This window comes from Crotalus tigris, unplaced genomic scaffold, assembly GCF_016545835.1.
Source record: "Crotalus tigris isolate CLP2741 ecotype Arizona unplaced genomic scaffold, ASM1654583v1 scf7180000020608.1315917, whole genome shotgun sequence".
Lineage (NCBI taxonomy): Eukaryota > Metazoa > Chordata > Lepidosauria > Squamata > Viperidae > Crotalus > Crotalus tigris.
This window is the reverse complement of record NW_024098104.1, coordinates 178510-197941: the sequence shown is the minus strand read 5'-3', so window position 1 is coordinate 197941 and position 19432 is coordinate 178510. Positions and strand designations below refer to the sequence as shown.

At 44.5% G+C, this 19432-nt stretch overlaps 1 protein-coding gene across 7 annotated transcripts in view; it reads right to left on the bottom strand.

Moving 5' to 3' along the window:
• The window catches only part of LOC120319312 (myosin phosphatase Rho interacting protein), a 65975-nt gene that overhangs the window by 23535 nt on the left and 23008 nt on the right, over nt 1–19432 (bottom strand). For 3 of the 7 annotated variants that reach the window (XM_039368055.1, XM_039368054.1, XM_039368056.1), the window contains exons 4-13: nt 19157–19308; nt 16896–16980; nt 11998–12208; nt 10350–10863; nt 3612–3747; nt 3307–3420; nt 2779–2835; nt 2443–2511; nt 2121–2210; nt 1485–1594 (exon numbers count right to left, since the gene is read on the bottom strand). In XM_039368055.1, the coding sequence (XP_039223989.1) occupies nt 1485–1594; nt 2121–2210; nt 2443–2511; nt 2779–2835; nt 3307–3420; nt 3612–3747; nt 10350–10863; nt 11998–12208; nt 16896–16980; nt 19157–19308 (1538 nt within the window). The remainder of the gene's footprint in view (nt 1–1484; nt 1595–2120; nt 2211–2442; nt 2512–2778; nt 2836–3306; nt 3421–3611; nt 3748–10349; nt 10864–11997; nt 12209–16895; nt 16981–19156; nt 19309–19432) is intronic. The other 4 variants (XM_039368058.1, XM_039368061.1, XM_039368059.1 and 1 more) reach the window with 2 other exon arrangements.

Sequence of the window (19432 nt, the reverse complement as noted above, 5' to 3'; positions counted from 1 at the left end):
GAGACTCTTTGGTTGCACGGATGCCTACTGAGCAGAGATGTTGCAAGAAATCCTACAAACTTACTACAAATCTACTGATCTATTCCAGGTTCTGGCTATAGGATCAGCTGTTGTCCCTCCAAGGGAAGGTCCTTCAGCTGCATTCCCAGAAGGCCCCCTTGGTGAGGGCAGTAAACGACACCACGGAAATTCTGCAACTAAGTCTGCAACTAAGTCCTGCCATCCTACTTCCCTCTCTCCCTCCTCCTTGCTTTTTTGAGCAAAATAAGCAGGCGTTTCTAATCCAGACAAGTGCAGCAAAGAAAGAGGAACATGCAGTGAATCACGAGGTATACAAACCACAAAACGTTAATACAGGAGAGAACACAGTTTTCCAACCTTGGCTTCAGCACGGATAACTTCAAAGAGAAGCTTTTCCTGCGTGTGCGTGGAAATTAAACATATGAAGGAGTGAGGCGAGAGACTGGAGGAGAGGGGAGAGAAGCGTGGAGAGACAGAATGGAGGAGGGACAGAGAAGAAGGAAAGCAATTCTGGGCTGAGCTGTCTGCCCCCAGATCCTTATGTCTGTTCACACACCACTTTAAAGCAGGTTTTCTTAACCTTGACAATGTTGAGACGTGTGGACTTCAACTCCCAGAATTCCCCAGCCACCATACTTGAAGATGTGTGGACTTCAACTTCCAGAATTTCTCAGCCAGCCTACACATCTTAAAGTTGCCATTCTTGAGAAACCCTTTTTTAAAAGCAACATTCCATGCTTCACAACTACACCATAGATACAGTACTCGCTGTGGTGCTACTCTTCTTTTTACACAAGCAAATAACAAAATAGGAAAGGAAGACCTTGCTACCACATTTGAAGCCAAATTATTACAAAGTGCTGTCAAACCAAGGTTTTAACTTGGGGCTCTTTAATTTTCTTGAAGGACCTACAGGTTGGATCTACTGTGGATCAAGGACAAGGTGGGACCTACTGTAGATTCATACTTGGGGACAACATACACCCTTCATTTAGGGGAAGGAAAGGTCCTAACTGGAAGATGATGCACACTATTGCTAATGCAAATTAACATTTGTGCAGCAACTGCCCTGAAGTTGAAACTGGCTGAAGTGCGGTTAATTACATCTGTATTCAGTGTGCTAAAAGCTCACTCATGTGAAAAACAACTAGGTTGATATGGTCCCCTGAGCAATGTAACTGAACAAGGGTTCAAACTGAGGTTCCTCTTAGTTTCTCCACCTTAGTTTTTCCCATCACTCTACATGTTTAACAAAAGGTGGAAAGAGAAATCAGTTAATAAGGCATTAAGCTGTCCTTACGAAATTGTGCAAAAAATCAAAACTCTCAGAAAACCAGTCTCAAAAATAATTTTCAGAAAGTGGAAGAGAGAGAAATCAGAGGTAAATGGATTTGTGGAGAAATGTGATGAAGATAATTAGGAAAGAAGACCAAACATTCTTGTTTTCCATGTTTTTTTTTTACCTGGTCACGTCTGGAGCGACTGTGGGACGAACATGTTTCATAATGGTTTGGATCCAGTTCCGGCGGATTCCAGATGTCATAGCAGAAAGAATAAATTTGCCTTCTTTAGTCTACGAAAGAAGAGGAAAAAGTGATGGTTGAGCCTCTCTCTACAACAGATGTTTCTGGGAGGAAGTTTCTTCAGATCTCCTGCTGAGGTTTCCATCTTCCTAAGGTAGCTTCTCAAGTGAATTTTCAGAAGAAGTAACAGAAAGAATGGGTCCTTTTCTGGTTCTGCTTTTCAGAACCAGGAACATTCACCCAACTTCAGATAGTAATAGACCATATATTGAATGGTTCTCCAGATGGGTCATTGGTGGTAGGAGGGGTTTGGACCAGGTGTTCCCTCTGAAGCCTAGGATACCTTTTGAAGGAGATGGGAACTTCACAGCCTGAGCAACTTATTCATCCATAAATTGGGTCTCATAACAACAACTGCAACAAGGAAAACCAACTCTGCCCCATTGATTAATTAATTTACAGGACTTATATGACCTCCTGTCTCATCATCCATAATTCCTTTGCACAAGGGATGGGCTCAAGATCCTTATTCAGAAGATGTCTACCCTTTCTATGTATAGTCTGACTATTTCTTACATGGATCTGGAAACCATAGTTTCGCTGGACGGAGTATTCCGTGACATCAAAACACGTCGACAAATCAATTTCCCCATCCAGATCGGCTGCCTGAAAAAAGAGAAGAAATGCATAAGAGGACAACGTATAGGTCAATGGCGAAACAGGTACAATAACATTTCTTTATATAGAACTGTCACAAAATATAAGATGGAATCCTCTTTGCCCAAAGAATCAAAGCAGATTCCTTATAAGGAGGTGGTGGGAGAGAAAGAAACAGAGCTGGTATGAACATCAGAAAGGGTTCAGCAAGGCCTAGTTCTTGGTCTCCACCTCAACCTACCTCCTCTGCCACTGAATCCCGGTAGTATCTTAGGCTCTGATCTGTCAGCACAAACCAGTGCTTCTTCCACTAAAAAAGAAACAAGACAAGCCATTTTACAGACATCTGTCCTTCCTAAGATGGTTTCTTAAAGAGAAGTAGTAGGGATGGGTGGGTGGGTGTGATTATTATACTGGGCAGAACTCTGCCAACATTACGCTAAAACTAGGAGAACTTTTGCATCCAAGCTAGGCAGAAATAACTTCAGGTTTGAGGTCAGTTCTCAAGGTTTACAATCTCCAAGGTGCAACCCCATCTACTGTGGTTTACCTGGGACAACAGCACCCCAAAACTTACCTGCCCATCTTCCTCCTGTTTTGTCAGCCATCCCTTTTTGAAGTTCAGCAAATCTGGCTACAAAGGACCAAAGAGAATTTAGCATCCTTGCCCTCATCTCAGCTTAGATTACATATAATATATAAAAGAAATCCTGTTTTTTTCTGAAGAGTTCGGCTCCCTTCTTTGAACGCAACTTTCCTTCAAGAATGGGTCTATTTTTTACTCAGGGTAGTCCTCAACTTGTGACCCCAACTGGGACTGGGACTTCTGTCACTAAGCAAGGTGGATGTTAGGTGAATTTTATGACCTTTTTTTTTTGCTCTGGTTGTTAGGTAAATCACGCGGTTGGCTTCCCCAATTGACTTTGCTTGGCAGGACGTTATGGATGCTCCAATACTGGAGGATTTTAAGAAGAGACTGGACAGCCATTTGTCTGGAATGGTATAGGGTTTCCTGCCTGAGCAGAGGGTTGGACTAGAAGACGTCCAAGGTCCCTTCCAACTCTTGTTATTCCGTTATTCAGAATCCCCAAATTATTGAACTTACAGTCATGGAGGATTCTGTAGACCTTCTGTCCAGCGATTTTGCTCTCCGGTGTGGAGACAATGGAGAAGCTGACACGTCCATGATGGTCCCGCTTGCTGTTTCAGCAAGTAAATCCTGCAGGAAGTATGAATGTTTCACGGTCATTGGACTCAGAACTGCAATTTCGATTAATAATGAAGAGGTCACAGATTGTCACGGTCATTGTCTTACTGGCTGGGGAATTCTGGGACTTGAAGTTGCTAAGGTTGACAAACACTGTAAATCTCACTCTTCATATCAAAACCATGAGACCGCTGCCGACTCACCCGTTTCCGAGGGGAAACCCTTTTTTCGCTCCTGCCCTGCCGAGTTTCGCCGGAGAGACCCGAGGAAGCATTGATTTCCATGTGTTCTACATTCTCAATATCCAATGCTTCAAATCTTTCAATTACTTGGGACCTCCTGAGAGACAGAGAAGAGAGAAGGGAGCGGGCAATTTTAACAAAAGGGAGGAGAGACCACCCTTGAAAGTCAGAACAATTTCCGCCCTCCCTCTTATCCAGACAACATATTCAAAATATCGACATAACAATGCTTTCCTCTTTTATATTTCTGTCCTGTCCTATTGCACAGACTCATTGGATGGGGAGAAAAAAACCCCAAGAAATAATCGTATAATTATAAATAAAAATTAGTAACCTAGAAGGGATCTGAAAGCCTGAAGCATTTCTCAACTTAGGGGCACATTACCCAAAACCGGAACCAGCCCGTTTCATTCAGCGGGAAGCATCTGGAGCATTTGGATTTTTAAAGCTTGCAAATATGTCAATTTTTTTCTCCTTTTAAAAGCACAATTATGTGACAAAGTGATCACATCCTCAAAAACGTCCTCAGAAAATGGGGTCAGTGGGGTGATCTCTTTGAGTTTTCTTGCAGATTTAAGGCAGCAAGCTCAAATCTATTATCTTTTCTATGAATATATGGCATGAATCCCACCACAGAGCAGCTACTTAATGAACATAATTCAGTGCTAAGCTTCGCAAGCCAACAGTTACACTTTAATATTCAGAAAAAAAGCTTCACAAAGTCATACACAGCCTTGGTTTACCTATGAATCAACGTCAACATGGGTCAACCTGGACTTTAAACATGGAAGAGAAAGAAAAGAGCTAAAACCAAATTGATTTCAAGCTCTGTGCCTCCAAAACAGAGAAGGGCATTTTAAAATCCCATCGGAAGTTCAAATCCAGGCCTTAAGTAGCCCTTGGAGAGGCCTGTGGTAAATCGAGGACTTCCTACAGTGGTTTAGTTTTATCAAACCGCCCAGAGTCACCCTGTAGGGAAGATGGGCAGCATAATAATAAAAATAAAATAATAAAAGGAAGAGAAGAAACATAAAATAATAATGTGAAGTGACGTAACGCAAAATAATAAAATGAAGTAATGTTAAATAATAAAATGAAGCGAAGTAACGTTAAATAGTAAAATGAAGTAAAGTGAACTAAAATAATAAAATGAAGTTAATTAAAATGATAAACAAAAATAAAGTAAAATAAAATTTAGCACAGGGAACTGCATCTGTGCCGCAGCATGTATAAGAAGCCATCAGTTTAAGAGAATCTGGATTGGGAAGCTACTCTAATCATTTCCATGCTGCTGTCTACCAAAGCTAACCCTGTTGAACTACCAGCCTCTTCCAGACCCCGGGGGCTGTGCCCAGCTTCCCTTTAAGGCAGAACCCAAATCACCGCATGCCACATGCAGAGAGAAGAAGCACTAAGCGCACCCCCACCAAGATGCCTCCGGCAGTGAGAGCCCCCAGCACCCATGGCCCTTGACCAGGGAAGGCAAAATCATCATCATCATCATCATTAAAAGACCCTTTGGGACCCCTGCCCTTCAAGTCCTCTGCCCTCAAACCCTCGCCATAATTTTAAGACCGATGGCCACTGCTTGGTTTCCGTGCCAAGACCCATCTCGGCTTCCCTTTGGGGAAGGGAAAATTCTCGGCCACTGTTTCCCATCTGGCTCAGCCCACGGGTCTGGTTTCTTTCCAAACCACAACCCCCACCCCACCCCCACAAAAATGAAAAGCAGCTTGATTGTCATGAAAGGGAAGGGCACCACCAAGTTGTCAACAGCTTGAGATTTTTTTTTGAGATGAGATGGGAGCGAAGCAGCGGAGCACAAGTTATCACACAGCAGAGGGAGGTGAAGAACAGAAGACCTGCAAGAAAATAAAAGCTGGACAATGAATGAAAAAAAAGGTTATCTTCCCTTCTTGCCCTCCCCACCCTGCCCCCCAAATCAGAGGCATTCTGAGATTTTTATTTAAAAAAACAACAACACCAAAACCAAAATGCAAAATCATCCACACCATTAAGAGAAGTGATCACTGGAAACTGCAGAGTGCCATTCCCACTGTGAGTGGTTACTCCAGGTATCATGGGAAGAATGGTGGCAAGAACAACAGAATAGTAGAATTGGAAGGGACCTTGGAGGTCTTCTAGCCCAACCCCCTGCTCAAGCAAGGGGCCCCAGACCATTCCAGGCAAATGGCTGTCGAATCTCTTCCTAAAAAGCTCCAGTGACGGAACACCCACAAATACTGGAGGCAAAAAGGCATTGAAGACTCCCCACTTTTTTTATCTGGCCTGGTTGGTTTTGACACCCCCAAGACCCAGGCTGGGGTACCCAGACCCCCCCAATTTTAACTCTGTAAGGAAGGATAAAACGTGGGGTGCATTGCCAATCAGTGTCCACAAAGTTTAACAATTAGGGATGGAATCATTCCTAATTGATAACTGGGGGGCTAAAATTAGCTCCTTTTTTGGCATTAATTACTTCTCTGCCATTCCAGTTTCTTTCCTGCCGTTGTCTTTGCTTGGAAGAACGCCCTACCGCTCTGGGCTCCTTGCTAGAAAACCTAAAGCCTTTGTCTCTTCTAGTTTGCAACTGTAAGGATTTCCTTGTCAGATTTTTTCGGTGGAAAAACACCTTTTCTGGACGCTCAATCTCAGCCCTCCATTTCAGGTGGAATTTAGAAACAGGAGGATACAGTTTTAGTTTGGAAGCAAGGCAGCCGGTTGGGTAGGTGGAAGTGATAAGGAGATGCTGCTGTTTCTCTTTGAGGTTAGTTTGCAGCAGTGAACCATGTTCTAAAAACAGGGGTGTCCAACCTGGACACCTCTAAGATTTGTGGACGTCAACTCCCAGAATTCCCCAGCCAGCATGGCTCTGTTCGCACTTTAAGGCTCTACAGCATGCGCTGGCTGGGGAATTCTGGGAGTTGAAGTCCACAAGTCTTAAAGTTGCCCAGGTTGGATACCCTTTGCTTTGAAATGATCAAGGCAGCTCAGCGAAAGGAGGGGTTAAGAGCCAGAAAGAAAAACCATGATGAACAACAATTTGCTTTCCACTATACATGTTTTCTTTCTTTGATCTGTTAAGAAGCAGGAAGATGGGAATGAGGACGGAAAATCAATAGCCCGAAGATCAAAGGGATGGATTTATGCAAATTCAATTCAGAGAGAATTGTTCAATGCTACCCAGAGTTATTTTTTCATGAGACAGGCAGCCGTATAAATTTGATGAATTATGAATGGATGGAATGCATAAATAAATAAACAAAGACTCAATTACCTCAAAGGAAAAAGGAAAATATGTTTTTTTAAGAGCATGTCTTAGTTTCAGTGGTGGAAGTAGGCGGAGACCAGGAGTTACGTGAAATCTTCCTGACGGAATTTCTCTGCCTGGTTTTGTATTTTCAACACACTCGTGTGCTCCCTGTGTGACCATAAGGCTAGAAAGGAAGATTTCTACATCCTATATAGATAGTTCTCGACTTACGACTGTAATTGAGCCTGGAATTTCCATTGTAAGTTACGCCGGTTGTTAAAAGGGTCATCGCATGACCATGTCCAATCTTATGACCTTGACTGCAGCGGTTGCTAAGCTGAAAATTACTTGTACCAGTCAATGAGATTTACAGCCCTGTTGAAATTATTTGTCAATAATTGGCTGCAATAACAACGGAAGCCTCATGGTTGAAGACATGTTTCTACACTCAGTTGTAACGGTCCAACTCTCCATACAAATACAGGCAGTCCTCGACTTATGACTGTAATGGAGCTGGAATTTCCATCCTAAGTCATGACAGTCGTAAGCCGAGGCACCCTTATGACAGGACCCTCACCTGGTAAAGGTGAGCCAGTTGTAAAGCACTGGAAATAAGCCTGTGTGACCACAGGAGGGCGTGCAGACATCAGAACTCTGGAACTCGGTCATAAGTAGCATTTGAGGGGTCTGATGTAACCTCTAACGATCACTAAGTGGTCATTAAGTGAGGATTAGCTATATTTGGGGTTTCTAGATTGCTGGTCAGGGATATGTACACAGAAGTTGTGAAAAACACATGTTAATTCATAAATTAAAGAACTGTTATGCAAACTCTTCCACAAAACCTCTAATTCCTCTCCAAAACATATTACAATTCAGAAGTCCTGTTTTGGAGAAGAATTCTACTGAAGTATGAAATTAAGTGAACATTCCAGTGTTTTTATGTCCTAGAAGTAGAAAACCTACTTGCTAAAAGAAATGTTTTGGGTCATCAACAGGGATAGATGTCTCTTGGTCTAATCTTTCTCATTCTGGGGAATCTGGGATTTGCTCCCATTTAAACAGGATTCAGTCTAGTTTAACAGACGCAAATCCGTATCAACATCAAATGTTGAGAACTTGGTTAGGAAACAGTTACAGGAATTCCCAGCTTCCTCATGCTTTTCCCAGGGACGTGTGTTTTACGCACGTAAATGCAAATACGTCCAGTACATCTCCAGCATCATAGCTAATCTATACTTCAAAACTAAAATCTAAATATTTCTAAATATTTCACAGGGCACAAGTCTTGAGCAACAGCTTTTCAAGAAGGGAGACAAGCATGTTTACAGTATACTCAAGTGGGGAAATTTCAAATTCGACTGTGGACTATGTACGACTTGGAATTTTGGCCCAGTGCTTAAAAAGAAATTGCAGCATTCATGAATATTTTTTAAAAGTTTGCAAAGTTTCAAGATGCAGCAAACCACAGAACAGGTATCTTATTGTTCTTTTTACTACTCAAACACAGAACCATCTTCCCTCACCTTTTAGACACCCAGCATGGTCTTTGACTGGGGCAAAAAACTGATATAGTTAGTCCTTGACTTATAACCATTTGTTTAGAGATCATTCAGAGTTACTAACGGCACTGAAAAAAGTGACTTATAATGGGACCAGGGTTCAGGGATCATGTGATCGCCATATGCGACCTTCCCAGCAAAGACAATTGGGGGGGGGGAGCTGGATTCATTTAATGACCATATGATTCAGTTAAAACTGCAGTGGGCAACAAGGTTGTAAAAATCAGGCATGACTCTCTTAAAAAATGCCTTGCTTAGCAATTGTTGACCAATAGTGCTCGTATGTCGAGGACTACCTGTATAAAGATGTAGGTGGAAGCTATAAACCTCCATCCTTAAAGAAAGATTTTAGCTCTGCAATAGAAGCTGAGAAACAGAAGGCAGCAACATTAGCTGTAACTCCAGATAATCTAACATCTCTTCAATCAGGGCGTCAACCTTTGCAAAACGTCTTTGCTATTAGTAGTCCTGGGCAAGATACCCTTGTCAAGTTGCTCAAAAGGTCTGTTACTCTGGCCTTTAAAACACACACACACACTCGCCAATTGGAAAAGTGCAGCTTTAGGTCCCATTTACTCCTTGATGACCTGGAATAAATTGGTAAATTGAAAAGGTTCAGAACATGAACAGAGGACACCGAGAGTGACAGGAGCGGGTATGAAGTCCTTCAGAAAGTTCCCCCAATCAGTTGGTTTTTGTGAATATTATTGGAAGATCCATAGGAATTATCTGAGACCAGGATGGTCTCAAGGGGTGGATTTGTCTGAAATGATATAAGGTTTCCTGCCTGAGCAGGGGGTTGGACTAGAAGACCACCAAGGTCCCTCCAACTCCGCTATTCTGTTATTCTGTATTCTATTTCAACCTGGACATCAAGTTGGATTATAGGAAGACTTGCCAGTGCTGGTTACAGAGTGTGTTTTGTTCCCAGACAAGGAACTCCGCTCAAGGATGGACAAGAATGTTAATGAAGCAGTCAGAGAAATAAGTTACTAAAGCAGCCCAAAGCAATGGATGGAGATCGGCAGGAAGACAGGAAAATGTTCATTTAATAGCAGGGGATTTTATTTATGCAGCAGGGCAAAGAAAAAAAGGTCTGTCTGAAGCCACCTGGAGGTTACACAAGCTTCATCAACCACCAAGACCCTCTGAAGACTGGTGAGGGGTGAAATCTCTTTTATTCCTCATTTGTGGGTTTCTTGCTAGCCAATTCTGGAAAAAAGAACAAGGATTGTTCTTCAGCTGGTGCAAGACATCTGTTATGAGCAAGCCGGATCTGGTGGAGGTTTAAAAAAGCAACTGGAGAAAAATTCTCTTTTATCTCTTGGAAGAGCATATGCTCACAATCCTCCAATTTGCATATTCTGGCTCCTTTTCTGAGATGTTTCTTATGAATTCCTATGAATATTCAACAGAACGAAGGAAGGGAGTTCCTGGCCTCTATTATCTCAAAAATATGCATGGTTTAGTTTCCTTCCTAAAGCAAGTTTCTAGGCCAGTGTTTCTCAACCTTGACAATTTGGGAATTGAAGTCCACATGCCTTAAAATTGTCAAGGTTGAGAAACACTGTTCTAGGCCACTGTGGCAACTGACTTACATTTATGATGGTCGTAGTGTCCCCAAATCACGTGATCCCCTTTTGCGAGTGATTCAGTTCACAACTGTGGCAAGAAAGGCCGTAAAATGGGGCAAAGCTCACTTAACAACCATCACACTTAGCAACCGAAAATTTGGGCTCAATTGTGGTTGTAAGTCAAGGACTACCTGTGGAAGGGCTGAAACCCAGTTCAACCATCACCTCTCTCAGGGCAAAAACTCCCTTCCAAAAGACAGTTTCATCCTCCTCCGCCTGTCAAAAAGCCACACCCGGATTTGGGTCTTACCTCCTTTCATTCCCAAACAGCCGAGCTACCTCTTCCCGTCCGGGACTCCGCGCTCGGGAACTCCGCTCAATCCGTTTCCGCTCAACTTGAAAAGCATCGCGGTTACTGATCCGAATCGCCTTGGGCACGTCGGCCAGGGTGGAGTATTTGCGGCTGACTTTAAAGGCAAAGGGGCCGTTGCGTCTCTCCTCTGTCCTCACCCCGTTGCGGCCAGCGGAGTCCTTGTGCTTGGAGAGCCGGGAGCTTCTGACATCCAGGGAATTGAGAGAGAAACTGTGCACCATCCGGCCGGCCGGCCAGGTACCTGAAGAAGGAAAGGAAGCGCTCGGCTGCTGAGATTTGGGGTCACCGTACCTGTGGTTGGGTGTGCAGGGGCTTGGCGGGGAGGGCAGGTTCGGCATCTGGTGCTCCTCTGCCTTGACCTCCTGCTTGGTCTTCTCCAAGGAAAAGTAGCCACTTTCCACCCTCGTCTTCCGCCCGCAGTCGCTGCGGTCGCCATTCACCGCAGCCTCCTCTGGAGGAGGAGAAGGAGGAGGATAGCATGGAAGAGAAGAGAGGAAGAGGTTGAGAGAGAAGGAGAGCAAAAGAGACGAACAGTTGCAGGAATCGGGTATGTCTAGTCTAACAAAAAGAAGGACTAGGGGTGACATGATAGCAGTCTTGCAATATTTGAGGGGCTGCCACAGAGAAGAGGGGGGTCAGCCTATCCTCCAAAGCACCTGTAAGTAGGAGAAGCAGCAACGGATGGAGACTAACCAAGGAGAGAAGCAACTTGGAACAAAGGAGGAATTTCCTGACTGCAAGAACAATTAACCATCAGAACAGCTTGCCTCCAGAAGTTGTGGTGCTCCAACCGTGGAGGTTTTCAAGAAGAGACTGGACAGCCATTTGTCTGAAATGGTATAGGGTCTCCTGTTTGAGCAGAGGGTGGACTAGAAGACCTTCAAGGTCCCTTCCCAACTCTGTTATTCTATTAAATTTACAGAACTGGCCTCTCTTCACTTGGGGCACGGGGGTGAGGGCATCTTCCTAACTTCTTCAATCTGCCAAGGTTGAGAAACGTTGGCCTAGAGGATCCACCAAGACATGATAAATCTAGAAATGTCCCTGTTTATTCCCAGGCAAGTATTTGCAGGTAGGGAAAATTATTCAAGATTCGGAAACACCTCTAGTAAATAAAATGCTGAGGTTCAAATTCTATCCTCAGAAAACCCAACCTCCATCCTAAGTGTAGGGAGATCCTCACGAGAAGTCCTGTATGTCCACAGGTAGAGTCCTCTTTGAATTCTTGCAATACAAAGGTCAGTGTTACTCTGAAACAGTTGTTGAGAATGTCCTGTTCTTTGGACGCACCTGAAGCCACCTGAATTAGGTCCCACCAGCTTCTCAAAGTTGCTGATTTTGCAACCGAGCCGGTCCGTAACTTGTCTTATCTTGTTTTCTGGCAAAGACCCCAGTTCCCTTCAGTCATAACCCTGGAATGAGGACACCAGGAAGCCTTAGAAGAAGCAACTTGTCTTCTTATGTCTTGCCCAGAGCTCCAGACAGCAGAGATAAAGGATCAGATGACAAAAATTAAGAACATTGTGGATCCCAGATCTTCTACCCTGCCCTCTGGTTTGACCAACGTTCAGGACTCCATTCTTACCTTCTTTGCTCTCCAGGATGGAATCCTTCAAGGAACACGCTGGAGGCGCCTGGCCTTGCAGAGAGCCAGGGGCCGAGCTGATGCCCACATTCCCATCCACCTGGTCTTTGCCTCTCAGCTCTTCTTGCCAAAGGGTGGACTTGGTGGTGGGGATCTTCTCCGCGCCAGGGATGCTGCTGCTGGTCACGGCCACCTTCGCTGGGCCAGGCTCCTGGAGGGAAAAGAAAGTGGTGGGCAACCCCATTGCAACAGCTTGTATTTTTGTCTCACACCGGCTCAGATCAACCACATAACGTTCATGCTCTCTCCAGGTTTTCTTTTTTACACTGTTCAATGCGATGGCCCCAGTTTTCGCCCTTTTGGCGCCAAGATCTTCAGCTGCTTCTGTGGTTAGCATCGCCTCCAAACTCAATAGCCGTTTGAAAAGTGCCTTTTAATTCATCCTGCAAACTGCCTCGGGAACTCTGCATTGCAATGAAGCTGCAAATGCTTTCAAAATTAAACACGCACCCAGCATGGAAGCCGGTTTCCTAGAAGGGATTTGCAAATCAAATTGGCTGGGTGCAAAAACCAAACACACCTCCTCTTCCTAAATCAATATTTTTTTCAACTTAGCAATTTTAAGATACATGGACGCCAACTCCCAGAATTCCCCAGCCGATACTTCCCATCTCTTCCCAACAAAGGTTTCTCCCCTTCTTTTGTCCTCCCCATGAGAATCAATAGCCCATTTGAAGCAGCAACATTTAAGTATAATCGACAGAACTATCCTGGTAGATTAGGACTGTGGGGTAAGACTGCAATTTAGAACGTATGATGAACACTGAAGCTTGGAGACCTCAAGTTGACTTGTGTCAAGTGGACACTTTGCAGTGATGGTCTTTGAGATGCTAGGACGAGTCAGGCCTTATCACTTCCCGGCAAGAAGTATAAGGAGATGTTCTTGATCTATTTTTTGCTGGTCAATGACCAAATGGAAGAGACTTGACTTGACATTCATACAATTAGCAATCAATCTGCTTCCCCAGCAGGTCTGCTAAAATAACTCAGCTCAGACTCCGACAAGACATAACTCAAAGCCCTACAAATAGTTCATTTCCCCTAGCATAAATTTAGCTGATGCAAAGGATGAGCTACGTCAAGGCAACAGCAGAGAAATCCAGGAACAATATTCCAAAGAGGAAGCTGCAAAACTTCCAGGACTCTCAAGACAGCCAAAGAATTTGGCAGCAGGAGCAACTCTGTCAGCATCTGGTCCAAAGATTACAGAATAAGAGTAGAAGATCCCATCTGTCATGGACTACATTGCTCTATTCCTAGCAGAAGCCGGTCCTTTCAGGTCTAGAAATAGCAGAATGGAGAGATGGAGATGGACAGAAAACCTGGGGCCAAGGAGAAGGGGAGGCTGGGATCCAAGGTGACGCTGCCCAAAAGATGTAGATAGCTCTGTTGGAAAGTCGTGTGGGGAAGTGGAGAAGGCCAACAGAGGAAGGAGAGGTTTTTAGGAAAGGCAATGAGTAAGAAAGGAAAGAAGGATGGTAGATGTGCTGTCGAGGCTTGAGTTAGGGTTGACTTTCCCAAAAAATAATTCTGGGATCCTGACATCCTTCAGATACTGGAGGATCCCTGCAGGCAGCTCTTGATGATGGCCAAAACTGGATGAATACTGCATCCAGTTTAGTCACCTTACTATAAAAAAGTTGCTGAGATTTTGGAAAGAATGCAGAGAAGAGCAACAAAAATGGTCAAGGAACTGGAGGCTAAAACATATGAAAAATGGTTGCAGGAATTGCATGGCTACTCTAGGGAAGAGAAGGACCATGGGTGACAGGACAGCAGGCTTCCAGTAGTTGAGGGACTGCCACAGAGAAGAGGGGGTCAAGCTGTTCTCCAAAGGACCTGAAGGAGGAGAAGAAGCAACAGATAGAAACTAACCAAGGAGAGAAGCAACCTGGAATTAAAGAAAAATTTCCTGACTGCAAGAACAATTAACCAGCGGAACAGCTTGCCTCCAGAAGTTGTGGTGCTCCAACATCGGAGGTTTTCAAGAAGAGACTGGACAGCCATTTGTCTGAAATGGGTCTCCTGTTTGAGCAGAGAGTGGACTATGAAGACCTTCAAGGTCCCTTCCAACTCTGTTATTCTGATAGTCTTCTGGAAATGTAGTCTTTACAAAGAGCGGGCAATATCGCTCTCCTGGCTGTTATTTCAAGCCCAACACAAAGCAAACTGAGTTGCAGCTCAGGACAAATTGAATTAGTGAACTTCAAGCAGTTTTGCTGAAAATCAGCACAGTTTTTGGCAACACTGCACCCATAGCAAACCATTGGTTCATGGTATGTAGGAGGAGGAGGAGGAGCTAACTACCAATTCCTCTCCCCACTTTTATTTGAGTGGGGAGAAAGAGCGAGACGAGGGAATCGCTTTCTTATAGTGACAGAGGAACAGTTGTATCTCATCCAAAGGTAGCTTTTGGAGGTCACGTTGACCAGTCCAGAATATCTAATGCTTGAAGAGAAGGTTCTCTTCTCCTCCTCCAGGTGCAACTCAATTCAAGCTCTTCCAACTCTCCTGGGTCATTTTTGCCTTCCCTTATTAAAATGTAACACAAAGAGCTGAGAGCAGAAACGGAGTCGAGATTACATAGCACAAGCTTTCGGTTTTTTCCTTAGCATTCCTTTTTTGGAAGTAGTGTAGATCTTCTCCAGTATTTTTCCCTGAGGCACCCAGCAGGCGTGTTCCATCTCCTGCTGCTTCACAAAACTCCTTGAGACCACGTGGTTCTGCCGGTTCTGCCGTGTTCTGCCTCCCTGAGACTCACCTCCATCTCCAGAGGCGGCCCGTTTGGGGGGAAAAAGTCCCCCTTTTTGGTGTATCTCCCCCCACCCCAAACCAACTGACCTTATTTGGTGCTTAGGAGCTCAGATCCTGTCAACTTTCCAAGGGGTTGCTGAGGCAACCAAGCATAACCCCCCAAAAGAGAGAGAGAGATAATATTCTGCCAATGTTTTTTTTTCTCTTTTCTGTTCTGCTTCCAAAAACTGAAAAAGGAGGGGGAGGGGAGAGTAAAGTAGGAAGAGCTCTGGGGGAGGGGCTCGACCCATCTAAGACTGCTTTGCCTCTTACTCTACGCTTGTGTGGGTTGGCTCAGCTGAGCCAAACTCCCTAAAATGCTTACAGAGGTTCAGTCACAGAGAAACAGACAAGGGGAATGGCTGCTACCTAGACTGAATTTTGGGGAGCCCTCTCTATCTCACCCCTCCAAATGAAGGACCTCAGGACACTTCCATCCCAAAGCTACAACGCTACACATAGATTCCGATGCATGCTTTTTGCTAAAAAAAACAATGTTGCTGTGGACGGATGCTATTCCAACAGATTTTGGACGTTATATTCAATAAATGCTAAATATGTTAAATACAATATTACATTAAATGTGGGGTCCTAGATGCTCTCTGAATTTGGTGGTTTTCTTGCAAATGTTTCATGACACAACTAGGTAGCATCATCAGTGCTAGAAGGGAGTGTTGGCAAACCTCTCACACTGATGATGTTACCTGGTTGGGTCATGAAACCTATGGCAATTCCTTGATCAAATTCTCCATCTGATGATATAAGCAGCCCATTCAGAACCTCACAATGTAGATTAAAGGTCACTTAAAAGGCAGAGAAATATTCAACCAGAGAGCAGTCAAGCAGACACACTATCTCCTGTGAATGTAACGTAACCCTATTTTCTCTGTATGACGGGCTGTTCACACAACCACCCCCAAAGTCCTCCACATTAAACTCCAAGGCACCCCATTCCCTTATGACGTTGGGTCAACTGGTTATGCACAAAGGTTACACAAAAGAAGCTTGAGAGAAACCACGGATCTATCAATAACAAAGGACATCTAATCCTTTTAGTTTGACAAGGAAATACCTGGACAGCTTCTGTCAAATGGATCAGATAATGTTCATTCAATGGTTCAGGATGAGTACCTTGGTCTAAGCATCATCCCATATATCTGGGACCAGCAGCTACATCCAAAGAAAGCTGGTTGAGATCTTTAACCCTCCAAGATTCTCCTGAACCATTTCCATGTAGGACACTTGCGCAGGAAAGAATGAGTCATACCCTAGATTCTGTGCCTGCGTATATGTGTGTGTTTTACCATTTATAGTCAAAAGAGGGCTAGAAATAAGCTGTCACCAGATCCCCAGAGGACATATTCAGCCTCCATCTCATCTACCACATCTAAGTCTTATCTGCAAGGGCCATCTCTGGTAGGAAAAATCAGAGTGTGGGGCCATGGAACTCCATGTCAATGGTCAGGAATCTTTTCTTGCTCGAAGCTTCAAAAAAAGGAATTGAAAAATTGAGAAGATGTGCTCCTGAGTGACAGTTATCGACAATCATCTAGCAAACTGTCCTGTGTTGAATGTCTATGGAGATTCTCAGTCATCCAGGGCATGGTTAACCCAAAAAAGATGCTTTTTCAAAAGGCAACTGGACTTCCTTTGTTCTTCCCTGAAGGTGTTTCTCTTCTCATCCAAGAAGCTTCTTCAGTTCTGACGTTCTGACATTCAGTCAGAACTGAAGAAGCTTCTTAGATGACAAGCGAAACGCCTTCAAGAAAAAATGAAGTCCAGTTGCCTTTTGAAAAAGCACCTTTGGGTATCCTGTCCCAATTTATATTCCACAATACATGAAACTGACCAAAGTAGAGAGAGAAAGCAGAGGAGCGGCTGGAAGCTACGCATAAACCGAGTGGTTTTTTTTAAAAAAACTCCATTTAGAGAAGATAAACTTGAAAGAAGGAAGGCCACATTCTTATAAACCAGTGGTAGGAAAAATATTCTAATTTTAGGAATGAGGTGCATCAGAAGCAGGCCAGGTGTGCTCCTATTTTTACCTGTGGTGTTGGGGGCTCCACTTTCCTTTTCTTCTTTTGATTCTGCTTGTTCGTCCTTGGGTAGACCACCAGCATCTCCAACCATCTGAAGGCAAGAAGGCAAGTTGAGAATTGCCCCCACTGAATAAACAGGGACAGTGGAAGAGGAATAGCCAGACAATATGAGCAACAGCTCCCCCTTCCTCAACTGATGGAGGCTCCTCTCCCCCTTTAAAAACACATACACACAATGGGACACTCTGAAGAAATAGATCCCAACACAAGCAAGAGAGAACATGGAAAGAAGAGGAAAAGAAGACTCTCTAGAAAGATAAAATCAATTCTGGTTGTTCTCCTTCACCAAGGACCTTCACCTCAATGCTTCCTGCTCATTCCGAGGACAGCAAGTAGAATAAAATATGAAATTTAGGAGTATGTTCACTGTTGGCCAACCTTTGCACAAATCCCATGCAGCTCACATGTATCACAAACTGGGTGGGACAAACTGATGGCTCCCTAGATCTGAATTCCTCCCCACACATCCTCTGGATGGTATTTTCCCACGGAGCTACAGAACGTCCTCAACTGCTTCTTCTCACAGCTCTGCAGGATGAACCTATGATTCTACCATATCCTGCAAGATGCCAGAATCAGCTCCAGCATCTCCTGCCTACAAAAGCAAAGTCCAAAGCTCACCAGAAAAGCATCGAAGGCTGGCCTTCTCTTGCTCAACAAGTTCCATGCCCAAAGATATTTCCAAAGCCATGAGTGAGCATCAATCCATCTCTTCCCAAGGTTAGCAAACCACTAGCCACCCCAGCATGGACCTAATACGTTCCCTTAGAACAATGCCAGTTCTGCCCGTCAGACCTGTCCCAGCTCGGACATTCACGAAAGAAAGACCCTCGACTCCATTTGTAGCGAAAGGTATAGACCTGGCTAGGTGGGCCACTATGTCTTTCCTCAGCAGTAAGGGGTAGACATTCTCAACACAAATCACATTTAGTAATCTATGCACAGACGGAGGGACCCATCCTTCTTTTCTCGAAGCAGCACGGGGGCTGCCCTGCGCGGCTTTGCGGGTTGAAGGAACCCTTGGGGGTCACAGAATAGAGTTTCGGCTTGGATAGTCCCAGCAATATTTCTATGGAACAGTCTGTGGGGCAATGGGGGGGGGGAAGTATGTCCGAGTCCCACTTCATTGTTTATGCCTCTGAACAATCCTAGGTCTTCTTTGGACCTCAGAGAACTCAATCAGAAAAACAGGTCTCCCAGCAGAGAACGGGACCCGATTACCAAGAGGTGGCAAAGCAGCCCATCTGAGAACCAGCCAATCTTGCTGAGCAGGTTAGATTCAGCTCAGCACTTGCCCATCTCTCTGTCGCTGGGGCTCAGTGTGTTTGCACTTCCATTGCGTCTTACGTTTATCCCTTTCAGGATTTACAGGTTTTTAGCAGCAAGCACCACATAAATTAGAGAGTGACAATGCCACCCTGCCACAGCCTCCTTTAGATCTTTGTGTCCGCTTCTCAGACTAGCACAGCCGTCTTGACTCCATCGTCCCCTGCCTCTGAAACATTCATCTGTATTTTGTTTCTAAGCCAACATGCGTCAGATAACTAAGAATAATCTGCAGCTTCCTGATGCTGTCAGCCAGGGGTGGGCACCCTTGAGGCTGGCAGGATCTATTTGTGATCTGTTTGTTTGTTTACAAAAACCAAGTTCTGCCAAGGGAGTTCATCTAAATCTCCTCATCTCTTTAAACAGAAAACATTTGTCCGAAGTTGGCCTCCAACTTTAGCTCAGGAAAGGAAGTGTGTTTCTCCCTTACACTTTCTGGAGATGAAGGGCTGGGATAAATAAAGGTAGTCTCCTTTGAGCATTGTGCAACTCCTAGTGAATTCACAAACATGTGTGTTTGCCCTGGCCATCTTCTCAGACCCCCTGGGACATCCACGTCTAGCCTGCATCTCCTGAATTTCTAATTATCTCTTGTTTTCTATGGGAGAGCCACTAAGCCCGAATAATATACCCAGATGCCCTTTGAACCAACATTGGAGTAACATTCCATGCACCTTAGCCCATATGACTTGCAACCTGAGGACCATAAGAAGGTGGTTCCTCAACCATGGTTAAATGAAGAACCAACCCCGTTTTTGATGGCCTCAGGAGCAACCCCACCAGTAGACTTTGGCTACTCTCAAGCGCGTCCTGGTGCTCCATTCTGAAGAGTTCTCAGGTGCAGCCAACCCACTCGTTCCTGCCCCCAGCCCTTCGCTCACCCACTTATGATTTCCTTGTTCTCAGCTCGGATGAAGTGCTCCTTCTCAGGTGTCAAGATGCACAGCGAGAACTTCTGTCCGGTCCGATTCTCTCCATCCACAACATCTGTACACTGGTTCATGTTGATGGTTCCTTGTGGCAAAGTGGTGGGCTGGAAAGTAAATGGAGAACAATGAGCAAGTTAGAAGAGAAACTATGGAATGACCACCCTTAACCTAGTCCTCAACTAATGGTCAATCATTTAGTGGCCATTGTAAATTACGACAGCACTGAAG